The sequence below is a fragment of the Strix aluco genome, chromosome 17, assembly GCF_031877795.1.
Source record: "Strix aluco isolate bStrAlu1 chromosome 17, bStrAlu1.hap1, whole genome shotgun sequence".
Taxonomy (NCBI): Eukaryota; Metazoa; Chordata; class Aves; order Strigiformes; family Strigidae; genus Strix; species Strix aluco.
Window position 1 is genome coordinate 1659335 of NC_133947.1, and position 12662 is coordinate 1671996.

General features: G+C 40.7%; 1 protein-coding gene across 6 annotated transcripts in view; it reads left to right on the forward strand.

Moving 5' to 3' along the window:
- The window catches only part of RTEL1 (regulator of telomere elongation helicase 1), a 50657-nt gene that overhangs the window by 35020 nt on the left and 2975 nt on the right, over positions 1–12662 (forward strand). For 4 of the 6 annotated variants that reach the window (XR_012625589.1, XM_074843617.1, XM_074843618.1 and 1 more), the window contains 7 exons: positions 1600–1810; positions 3028–3165; positions 3680–3796; positions 5679–5921; positions 7424–7600; positions 8154–8339; positions 8857–8960. Coding sequence is in view for 5 of the 6 variants with exons in the window: in XM_074843617.1 (XP_074699718.1) it covers positions 1600–1810; positions 3028–3165; positions 3680–3796; positions 5679–5921; positions 7424–7600; positions 8154–8339; positions 8857–8960 (1176 nt within the window). In the remaining variant the exon portion in view is untranslated. The remainder of the gene's footprint in view (positions 1–1599; positions 1811–3027; positions 3166–3679; positions 3797–5678; positions 5922–7423; positions 7601–8153; positions 8340–8856; positions 8961–12662) is intronic. The other 2 variants (XM_074843619.1, XM_074843620.1) reach the window with 2 other exon arrangements.

A 12662-nucleotide genomic window follows, 5' to 3' on the forward strand; every position in this document is an offset into this window, starting at 1 on the left:
ATCCAGTCCAGCTGCTGGTAGAGCCTCAGGTGGTATAGCTGACCAGTTCTGTTTGGGTAAGCAATCGTGTCCTAACCCCACCTCTGGTGGGTCATTGTGTGTTACGTTTGCAGTTGTACATTAATTTTTTTTGCCCTGTGTCCAGACTCACTTAACTCATTAGATAGATAGATATAGATAGATATTTATTTACATATATATAGATAGATAGATAGATATACAAAGAAGATGGAGCCTCCCTTTTTACAAGGAGTCACATGGGAAAGATGAGGGGTAATGGGTACAAATTACTCCTGGGGAGATTCCAATTGGACACAAGAGGAACATTGTTCTCATCGAGAAAAATCAGCCGCTGGGGAATCTCCCCAGGGAAGTGGTAGATTCCCCAACACTGAACATTTTTTAAGATTCAGCTGGACAGGGTGTTGGGCCATCTTGTCTAGACCATGCTTTTGCCAGGAAAGTTTGGACTGGGTGATCCTTGAGGTCACTTCCAACCTGGTGTTCTGTGATTATGCAGCTAGTTGCTTAAGAGTCATGATCAATTAATGGGAATCCCCTGGGTGATTGTGTGTGTCAGTAGTTGTCCAAGGTACTGTCTTAACTGGGTGCTGGCTGTCTGTCAGACTGCCAGTCACCTAGCAAACGAAACTGATGAAAGTAGTCACAGATCCTGAAGCTGATAATATTCAAGGTGTGAGAAAAGAAGCAGGTTCATTGCAGAAGGTTGTGCTTGCAGTTTGTTGCTACCTGATGTCATGATGAGTCAGCCTTGCCCTCAAGGTTTGGAGTTAAAGTCATTTCTCTTATTAAGCCTTCTCCTAAGAATAGAATTGTGCAATGAGACTTGGCTGCCTTCTCTAGGAACATTCCTCTGAAGCAGTCAGTTTTGACAGCAGAGAAGGTGAATAGCATCACTTTTCTGGGGGAGAATGGGTGCTCACAGATGTAGATGGGATTAATGCTTTAGAAACAGATACAGTAATCAGCTGGAGAACTTAATATACTTGTCCCTCAGGAGATTGCCTCGTTGATGCTGGTTTTTGTCATGAAGGCACAGGACAAGGGTTCTACAGCTTATATGTTCAAAGTGTGTGAGCATATTGCAATTCAGTCACTTTCATAAAGTAGGGGTTGTTTTGAATTTTTTTCAAGTCCCTGTTGCTTGTGATTGTAGAATAATGTTTCCCAACACAAGAGAGTAATCTAACTTGCTCATGTGTATAGTGTCTTCAAAAAATGTCTTAGAGGAATCAAAATGCTTGAACACCCCCTGTTCTTTGTATCTCCTGCTTCAGAGATTTATGTTTTTCAGTTAATTGGACATTTCCAGGAGGTAGGCCAGTTAGATTAGTGCTTATTCTGTGGCACTGAAGCTGGTCAGGTTTTTTGGGTGGGGGTGTGTGTTTGAGGCTTTTGGGAAATAACAAGTGGATATGGGGGCGACTACCATATTTGTAAGAGAGAGTAACCTGATAGTTGAAAGCATTCATTGTTCTGTGTGCTGGCAGAATTGTAAATATATTGCTTCCATCTGAATTCATTGAGAGTAACTCCTCCAGTCGTACTATTTACTGAAAAGTCTTCCTGTCTTTGCAGCAAGCTGATAAGAAAGCAGACCTGACGGAGCCAAAGAAGGCCCGAGCTACGCTGTACATCGCAACAGTGAAGGAGACCCTAAGCCAACAGAACTATGATCTCTTCTCTAAGGCTCTTCAGCACTACAAGAAGACAGATGACTTCCATGCTATGTTATCTCAAATGAGCTCTCTCTTTATAGAGGATGAAAAAAAGCATATCTTGTTACGAGGTGTGATGGCTTCCTTAGTATATTTGTGATGTGACCTTTGTCTTTTAAATAGACTTGGGTATTTCAGAGGTGGTTTAGACTGGAAATCCAGATCAATCAGGATGATAGTCATTAACATGCATCACTTTATATCCCCAGATCACGTAGAAAATCTTCTCAGTCTAATTGTCATGTTAGTTTGCATCTTGACAGGCATGAAAAAAAATCACATTCCACAGAAGCTTGTGTCTGTAAACTTTGCGTAACAGCAGTACAGCTTATTCCCTGGGGTTTAGGAGGTAAGATCAAGAGTGTGGCTGTGCGAACCCTTCGTAAGGGTTCAGTGTTAAAGCAGTGAATAAGTAGACAGAATATCTAGAGAAATTTTCTATTTAAATAATGGTGAGTATAAAGCAAGCGATGTGGGCAAGCACGGGTAGTTTCCTGGTTTAGCTGGTATCTTCTTGGCTTTTAACAACTGCCTTGACAGGAACTGGACTCGCACCAGCATTTCTAGTTTAACAGAGTGTTTTCTCTGAATTTTCATTTCCCTCAACTTGTGAGCAAATGGGCAGATTTTTCTGTGACTGTTTTTCATCTACTAAAATAAAAAATCATTGTTACACATCCTGTAAATTGTTTAAGGTTAAGTTTAAGGTTAAGGAATGGGAGGCTTAGTATGAGCACTTAGTACTAATAGTAGCCACAGTCTTGTTTCCCAATTTGCTGATCTGCTGTATAGATGAGAAAATATTGAAATGCCAAATTAAGGCCTAAGTCTAGTTTTCAAAAGGGACAGGCACCTGAAACCTGAAGTTCATTTGAGGTTTAGGCTTTTGGTTGGCAAATATTTAATGGTAAGTAAGATGAGGTGTAAAATTAACAGTATATCAGTTATTCAAAGTATCAGCCTAGCAGATACTTTGGCCCATGATTTATGAGGTAGCTCATAAGTAGAGTTAAGCTACTTCATATTTACAGTGAAAAAATTAGTTATTACCTACTGGTGATATTATTGCTGGAAGTTTGCATGATAGCTGACCTTTGTGGAACTTCTGTTCTTAATTGTATAAATATTAGATAATGATATCTTTAAGTTATTTAGCTGCACTTTTTTACCTTCATGTTACAAAACTTAGAAGTCCTGCCATTGTAGGTTTCTATGGCATTTATTACCTGTTGTGGACTGATTTTTATTTTTCTTTTTTTTTTCCCCCTCTCCCTCTCTCTAATGGAAGAATTTTACCAGTTTGTTCGACCTCAACATAAAAAACAGTTTGATGAAGCATGTTCCAATCTGACTGGAGTGGGCTGTGGCTACAAACCTGAGCACAGCCTCCTGCGGGAAGAGAGGGAGCTGCTAGCCAAGGAAATAGGTGAGGAACTTGTTTCAGCACTGTGCAGGCAGTTGTATCATTTGACAGACATTACCCAGTCACAGAGCAGAACTGCAAGAATGAAAGGCAATTTAATTTAATCAATATTGAGCTAAGTCTCTGCTCGGCGTGGTCCTCTTGCCTGCCTTCCTGTGAGCATGATGCCTGAGCATTAGTTACTGCATAGTTAGTAATTTTATTTCAAAAGGGGGGTTTACAGATCTATTTAAATTGTGAATCTAGGCTGTAGATTTAAAAACTTTGTGTGTGTCTTTGCTACCCAGAGAGTGCCACCAGAATTGTGAATAGAAGGTAATCATGTCCTCACAGAGCTTGTGAGATCTTTTGAAACCCTGGAACAATGAAGTCCTAAAAAAAGCGAGGTGTTAGCTGACCCCCTCTTATCAGAGAAAGACATCTACATCTTCAGGTGTTTTCAGCATGCTTTGAAATGCACCATTCTGTGTTCCTTCTCCCCTAAGTTCACTGTTAACATACTGGTTTGATTTAACAGAAGAAAAGCAGAGTCAGCAAAAAACTTCATTCTCAAAGGACTCATGTGCTCAGCTAAACCCTGGACTCCACTTGAACCGGGGAGGATTCCACTTGACAACAGGGCTGACTAGTGCAGGTACCCTTCATGTTCAATAAAAACCCAGTCCTGAGGTAATTCATGTTATGTTTTACTTCATCACTGACTGTAAGTTCTCCTGGTGGGAACCAATGTTGTTTTGAGGTCACCCAGCACAGTGGCTCCCTATCCATAGGTAGGAGTGATGGTAATTCGGAATTTTCAGCAAGGATTGTACAAAACAAAACATAAAACCCAATTAAAAAAAACAAAAAAACCAAAAAAAACCAAACCAAAAACCAAAACACCAGAAGTTTTCCCTAGAGACTGACCTGGCCTACATCAGTGAGGGAAAGTGTGAGTTGAGCACAAGAGTGCTGGGCTTTGTTCGCCCGGGGCTCGTGAAAGAGCCATTTGAGGAACGTAAATTTAGACTGGCTCAGCGTGAATCCAGGTGTGAAGAAAAGGGTTCCTGTTTAGTTACTGGTAATGTGGCCAGTCTGTTTTTTCTGTAGAAACAGAGACTAGCAAATGTATTATCACAGTTGCACGTAATCTCTATATGCACCCCCCTCATCTCATACTGTCCAGTATTTATCTTTGAAGTCAAAGGTTCATTTGTTTGATTACAGATTTTCCTGAGAACAGCTGGGAATTTTTTGTATTTCTCACAAGGAAATGAGTAGGATAGTTGGACAGCTTAGAAGTTTTTCAAGAGTAAAGAATAGTCAAAGGCTAATCCTTTTTTTAAAAAAAAAAAAATAAAATAAAAAGCCAGTGTTTCCTGGAAGGCTTTAAAAGCTTTTCATGTGTGAAGCCATGTTGTTTCTTTGACTTGTTTTCCTGTTTTGTCTTTTAAGAACGTTTGAACAAAACAGAATCTTTGGTAATTATTTTGTCCCGAGGTCCATCAGATTGATTTTCCCAGAAACTTGTTTCCACTAAAAGTAATTGAGAAAATAATAGCAATAAATGCAAATGTTATTTCTCTTGCTCACTCCTTAAGTAGGGTATGCTCCTGTGAAAATGTCACAAAGCTGTATGATAGGCAATAAAAGATACTGATTATAAAATTCACACCCATCTTTTTCCCCTTTTGGGAAATTGAACCGAGTCCATCTTTTAAAACTTCATTATCTTCTTTAACTTCTTTAAAAGTTCTTTAGTGGAAAACAAAGATCTAAATACCAAAAGATGAGGCTTGTTAATTTAAATCAGTTTCTTTTCATATACTTCATCCATATTTGCATGCCTACAATGTGCAGACCAGAACTTTTTGATTTCCAGTACATTTTAGAGGAAAGACTTGACACTTTGAACACAAGTCCACTGGAGTTTAGCGGGATGTTCATAGCTACTCCCGCCTTCTGTTGTGCTCCTGCATTGCTCTCATGCTGTCTTGTGTGTTATTTCAGGTTAGTTATTCATTTTTGACACTATGTTTTCCTGTTGGGAAACACATACACCCCTTTTCTCCTTTTTATTAGTAAGGGGTGAGGAATCTATTCTTTAAAATTGCTCTTGGCAGTTTACTTGCCCATGTGTCAGGCCAGCATAGCTGGTTAAGCCATCCATTTCAAATGCTTCTACTCCTTTAGTGTAGCACAAACCCTGATTTATTGCTGACCTTCATGCACAGTGTCTTCTCTGTCACCTTTTTCTCATTCCCTAGTGACCATGTGACACATTTCTCCATTTAAAAGATAAAACCTCCAGGAGATGCTAAAAGCAATCCCCAGAATACATTTGTGCTCAGTTGCCATTTCCAGGAGCAGGTCTTGGCTCTGCCCAAGGCCATGCCAGGGGGAGGCGTGTGGCTCTGCAGGCCTTTACCACTTTCAAGTAGTCCAGGAACCCCCTTCTGAATGAAAAGAGTCAGTACAAAAGAGTGACCTGATTGTTCCTCCCCAAGCCCTGCTCATGTGTATTCTTTGTCTCTCAGGGCAGAACGCCAGTGGAGCTCCAAGGAGAGACACTGAAAAAGCATCGAGCTCTAAGAGAGATCGACACCAGGTCCTCAGGACTACCTACCTCAACGATGTGAAAAGGGCTTTGGACAAAAGCGCTTACAGCCGCTTCTATGAAGCGTTGTTGGCTTACAAGAAGACAGATAACTATGATGCTATGATAGCAGTGATAGCAGCCCTCACCACTGAGAGGCCAGAAGACTTTCATCTCCTACAAAGTAAGGGTTTCTTGCCTAAATCACTCTCGTTTAGCTGAAAATAAGATGTAGGTGCTGTGATCTGACATGAACAATAACCTTTCACTGGTCATTAGTTTGCAAATTTTCCCCTTTTAGGAAAAACCTTCAGCATTGGTAAACTTCACTCCTCCCAGCTTTTAGTTTAGCAAACCAGATAAATTGAGCAGCAGGAAAAATGTGTTTAAATGAATCATTCAGAGAGCAAAAAATGTCAAGGTTATGAAATATTATCTCTGTTCAGTTAGAAATTGTCCATTAAAACCATTAGGTAATACCTCAGTAATTCCAGTCCTAATCTTCAGTCAGATGACTTCATTGCCTTTTTTTCTCCTCAATTACTACAAGTGATTGCTCTTTAGAAAAGACAGTGACTATTGAACTGACTCCGTTTTTGTTCTCATGACCATTAGTTGCTATACTGGTGCTAAGCTCCTGGATCACTTACAGATTTTGGGATAAGAAATCACACTTTTGATTCACTATTCTTCTGCAGAGCTTTACCTGGAAATAGTTATGGAACTGTGTCATAATTTTGTATCCTTATCATTCATAATAATCATTGAGAAATTTTAGGCTGATTACTTATTTTCTCAGAAGTAGTTTAGTTTGTTTTTTTTCCTTTCATAGGTTTAATGATGAAAGGATTCAGGAAACTAGAAGTTTTCAAAATTTGAATCAGGCTTTATTGTTTAAAAAAGGAAGAGGGGGGATTATATGCTGGTCTTGATCATCTTGGTGGAGACGTCTTGTCTTGTGCTGTGTAACACCTCAGTCCCACTTTCTCCCATCTCTCTTGTGAATTCCTCTGCAGGAAATGATGCATACAGTGTATGCTGGGAAATGCTGATGTAGTTTTGTTTGTTGTCTTTAGGAAATAATAATAAGTACTCCACTGACTGTGAATAGATGTCATAGTCTCCAAATTTTTAGAAAATATTTCTTCTGGTTCATTCACTTCACGCAGTGAAGAGTGGGAGGGAAATGAACTATGTGGCACTGAGTCATCATCATCTCATGAACATTTTTTTTTCCACAAGCAGAGTCAGTATCTACTGAGCAAATGTTTTGACCTCAGAGGACTTTGGTAGGATTGTGCTTGGCAGTAAGTCATAATTGGGATTTTTAAAAATTTCTGTATGTGTTATAAATTCTTGTCAACCAAATAGTAACAAGGAATTTGAGAAAGTCTTTGCAGATATTGTGTATATATGTTCTTTTGCTGGATCAATTGCCAGGTGAAGGGCTGGAGCAGGTATTTGTGCTTAGCTGTAGAGAACAGAAGAATTCTGAGGTAAGCTGAGGTTATTTTCAGTACTAAATGCTCAGCTGTCTTCTGGCAAGGAAAAGCATATAACTAGAAAATCAACTAGGAATATGGCTGATTCTGTTTTAGCTTTCAGAGAATTTGTCCCCTCCAAAACAGAGTCTTCCATGGTCAGGCATTTATTTTCCTCTGCATTTGACTGTTTTCTTTTGGACAGGGTTTTACATGTTTGTGCGCCCTCATCACAAAGAGCAGTTCAAAGAGATGTGTAAAGATTTGACTGGAATTGTCTGTGGTGAGGGAGAGAAGCAATTGCAACAGCAGGTTCAAGGTGAAGGGAGCCCTCTGAGTTCGGAGAGCTGGTGTACGAACGGAGAAAAAAGCCACGTGCAAGGTTGGAAAAGAACATTTGTCTGAAGTTTAGAATCTTATTTGCTAGTATGATGGGTAGTGTCCAACAGCCTGAGCTGTGCGCTAGGGCCTTCCTGCACTAGGTGTGTAAAGGAAGAAAAAGCAATTGTCTGTGTCCAAATTGTCTTAAAAAACCAAAACACAGATGTAAGATAGAAGGCAATGTGAGATGGGGAAGGGCAAGGAAACAAGAAAAAATTATAGTGCTGTCTTCTTTAAATGGTGAAATGTGTTATGGGTGAAGGCAGAATTTTTTGCGTCTTAAGTGGGGTGGGAGCAGGAGTGGATTGAGATCCACGCTGTCTAGGAAGAATTTCCACACAACTATTTCAATACAAAGGGTCCCTTTCAGTAGTAATGTGTGGGTTAGTATCAAAACTTCTGTTAACCAGTCACTATGGCATAAAGAAATAGTTATTCAGATTGTGTTTTTCTTATACAATGAGATTTTACTGAACTTACTGCTGATCGTGCTTTGTGGAGTCTGTGTATTGTGCTCTGCATTATACTGTTTTGTATTCTTTCTTTCTAACCAGTTGCAGCCACTTTTAAGGGTGAGGCGCCAGAGAAAATTCAGAGGAAGATTTCCTCCTTCTGCTTTAACCAGGAAAGCAAACGCAAATTGCCAAAGATCAAAGTATCAAAAGAATCCGGTAATGTGAGAGCACCCACCGGCTCTGGAGCTGTGCCCATCTTTCCCCTGGAGATGGAGCCAGAGTGTGGTAGGTATAGGTGAGGTTTCGGATGCAATTCTCTTAATACTCAGGAATAAAGATAAGATACACACATGAGAATTGTGCTAAAGATCTGTTAAATGATGATTGGTTCATGCTTATATTTGCTCAAGTGCGATAACGATTTGTGAGGTCTGCTAAATAGAATTTGTACTTTCTGCCACTTGCATGTGCCCTACCAAAGCCCTTCATTGTCTTTATCACAATGGTGTAATAGTTTCCTCGGAACTTACGTCTTTTTCTCCACAACTTCCTTGTAAAGTGAGGACCTAACCTCAGTTTCTAATTGGGACCTGAAGCACCAAGAGACTGAGTGAGGTCATGTAAAATAATGTAACAGGGCCAGGTATTGCCCTGTGAAGGTAATTCATAAAGCTCATGGTTATTGTTTTCTGGACTGCACTGGAAATGTATATGGATGAGAATTTCACAGGTGATTACTGGAATTTAGTCATTTCCTTCCTCTCTTTCTCTCACCCTCTCCCCATCCCCACCTCTGTTCTAGGAAGATTCCAGTGCTCTAACTGCAAATCTGAGGATGATGTGCCTTTTAAATGTCCATTATGTGACTTCACTTGCTGCAAAACATGCTGGGAGCAGTTCCTAAAGGTTATCTTGTTCATTGGTTTCAGTTTTTCCTGAAACTGCTGGTGAATTTTGTGCTTTTTGGGACAACCATGTGGTCAGCCCTGGAAACAGAATTTCTCTATTTACAGAGAGAACAGCCAAATCCCGATGGAAGATTTACCACTTGTTTCATTATTTTCTGTGCTCTGCAGTGTAATTGGAGGCAGATCTCTGCCTTATGCTGTGGTTTTTTTACACCTTTGCATCTCCGTCAAAGCTACCTCCACATGTTTTTCCTATCTAGAGCTGTTCAGGCAACAAGCTGTGGAGTCAACCTGAAAAAAAATTTTTTTTTTTTTTTACATCAGAACCTTTTTTTTTCTTGCTTAGTTCCATAATTTTCTCTATCTAAAAACCTACTATAAAGCACTATTGTGACATGAGGCAAATCGGGAACAGGCTGCGGAAGGAAGTGGTTGAGTCCCCATCCCTGGAGGTATTTACAAGAGGTGTAGATGTGGTGCTTAGGAACGTGGTTTAGTGGTGGGCTGGGTTAACCGTTGGACTCCATGATCTGAAGGGTCTTTTCCAACCTAAATGATTCTATGAATCTATGATTCTAAATTCATGCTCAAATACCCTGTGTTATCCTGTCCTTTGGTTTTCCTGGCTGAGTAAATTGGTGGTTGAAATACTTTAGATAAGAGGATGTAACTGATCCCATGTGTTTGGTAGCATCTTACCCAGCATTTGATTCGACAGCCAAGTATTAATAATCTGTGAGCCTGGATATGGAAGTCTAATGTGAGAGTAAGGTGGTTTCTAAACATTCATAGGTGGTGGTGAAGGCTACTAATCAATGGAGCTCAGGGACCTACAAAAACAGTACAGAAGGAAAAGAAATTTCTTCAACCTGTGGATCTATAAGCACGTACAAAATTACCAGTCATTCCAAGTTCCAGACAAAGGTCTTTCTCAGGAAGATGACACTAAATTATGCCAGCTAAGTATAGAAAATAAACAGTATACTAACATCCAAATAAAATACAACCAAGAGTTGGTCCAAGAGAAATATAGAGTAATGCCCTGACTGATGCTCTCAGACATGTATCGCCTAGAGGGAATTCAGAGTAACTGTTCAAATAAATTTCATCCTCAGTCTTTTATACCATATTTCTTTAAAAATGTGAAAATCCAAATGTATTGGATTATAAGGAATATATGTAAGAAAGTACAAGAAAGCTGCAGATCGGGCAGTCAAACCAATTGCCTTGCATAGGCACTTGAATTGCCACTGAATACTCAATTTTTCCTTTTATGCCCAAGTATCATGGGGATGAACATCTGACAGTTGGCATACTCCACTTCAGAAAAGACTCAAGGAAAATCATGACAAGAATTTTACTGGCATGTGTTTATCATCTCTGCTGCTTGAGACTTGACTTGATTAAGGAACAGAAGGAGCTCCTTGGGGAGTTTGCCTTTTGGTTAGGCAAGCATTTATCCCACAGCAATTATGTTATCTCAGCCCATAAATTTTTATCTTGTAAATGGCTGGGGAAAAACTCTCTCCTTTTGCCAGTAAGATGTAACTTGTAATTGTTTCGTCAGTTTAAGAACCCACAAAATTAGAACTGTTGTATATTGAGCAATTGTACTGCCCTGTTCTGTGGCTTTTGTCTTGAAATTAGTAATTCTGAGGTCTGGTTTTTCTCCTTAATCCTCAAGTTAATGTGAGTTCATAGCTCACAGATAAATCACAGAACTTGTTTAGCCTAAACTTTTTTTTAATCACGCCTTTATCTGATTGCACATCTCTTAGACTGGAGATTAAAATAGTCTGGTTTACTAGATTAGATAGTATTTCAGATCCAGGTACTTGAATGACTCTAGAGGGGGGCAACAAAGCTGGTGGGAGGGCTGGAAGGCTTGTGCTGTGAGGAGCAGCTGAGGACACTGGGTTTGTCTGGTTTGGAGAGAGGAGGCTGAGGGGTGACCTCATCGCGCTCTACGCGTTCCTGAGGAGGGCACGTGGAGAGGGAGGTGCTCTTCACCCTGGGATCCAGCGACAGGATGAATGGGCGCCGTTCAAAGCTCTATCAGGGAGGTTCAGGCTAGATGTTGGGAAATGTTTCTTTCCCAAGAGGGTGGTCAAACACTGGAACAGGCTTCCTAGAGTGGTGCTTGATGCCCCATAGCCCTTGACATGCTTTAACTTTTTGTTCAGCCCAGAGGTGCTCAGGGAGTTGGACTAGATGATTGTTGTAGGACCCACCAACTGGAAGTACTCTTTGTTCTATTCAGGTATCCAATACAAAACAATGTTTGGGGAAGTGAGTCATTCCCCACGGGTTGTTTATTAATGACTTCCGTATTTGCCACTTACCTGAATAATCTTGCTAGTTACAGTGAAACTTCATCCCACGTTGACTAGGTGATATCAGAGGAAAGAAAGTATCTGTGTTTTTTCTTAGCAAAGTGAATCAGAGCTTTGTTTTGTGGTAGCATACCACAGCTCTGAGAGGTGAACAGTCTTCTAATTTGTAAAGATCAGGAAAGACAGATAGTTTGAAGCAAGTAATCAGAATACAATAGCAGGCACACTGAGTCAGAGGAAAGGTTTATCCAGCCCAGCACTCTGTCTCTGCCAGTGGCCAAAAAAGGATGGCTAGGAAAGGATAAAAGAACATGGCAGGCGTGAGTGACGATACTTGTAGGTCATCTCTCAGCCCCGAAGCTATTTGCAGCACAGGAACTCCCTGAGCCAAAGGTTGCTTCTGTTTACTAAGAAACCTCTGATGCATTTCCATCGCCTCGTTCAATTCCCTCTGAACACAGATGAACCTGTCATCCGTGTCCTATGGCAAACGGCTCAGCCAAACGTTAGGTGAAGAGCTGTCTCTTTTTTTTTTTTGTCATTTTGAACCTACTTCTTGCTAGTTCAGTTTAATGCCCACTTGTTTCAAAAGGACAAACAAAACATTCTTCCACTTCTCAAGAAAATGCATCATGGATATCGTGTCCTTCTTGAGTGCCTCTTGGAGTCCTCCTGCACACACCAACAGGGTGATCCATTTGCCTTCTCCATAGACAACAAACATCAAAGGCCTTATTTAGAAGAATGTGGGGTTTTTTCTTGCTTTGAACCACAAACTGGTTGTGGTTCCCCACTGGGTGTGGGGGATGTAAGAAGCATCTTCTCACCAGCTGAGACCTTTTGCTCCGCTGTTCAAGCATCCCTCAAGGCTCAGCACGACTGACATTCTGTAGCCTTTGTTATGGAGAATGTGAAACTACACGGCCTGGTCACCTTTTACCTTTCTTATGAGACACCTTTCTAATGATGAACGGTTCTCAGTATACGTACACCAACGTTAGCTTGCTTATGATGCGATTCAAGTGTAGTTCAGTTACTGAAAAGTCAAATATCTTGTAGCTTGGGATATTACTTGAGGACTGATGCATAGAGACACTTCTCCCCATGACAAGACAATTGTTCTCTGCTAGTCATGTGGATGAGAAGGAAGAACAGCCTGGCTCAGAGCACAGGATTGCAAACAGGAAGAAGATTATTCCGTGTCTCTCTGAAACCAATCCCAGAGGAACCATCTCCTAACACGTCCATCCGCATTCCCGCCGTGCATGGGTTGGTTGCACAGACAACTGACACCGTTCGTGGCCGGGACTGTCTTCGGGATCAAGGTGGCCTTACCAGCAGGAAATGAGCAACCATGGTTTCTGTGT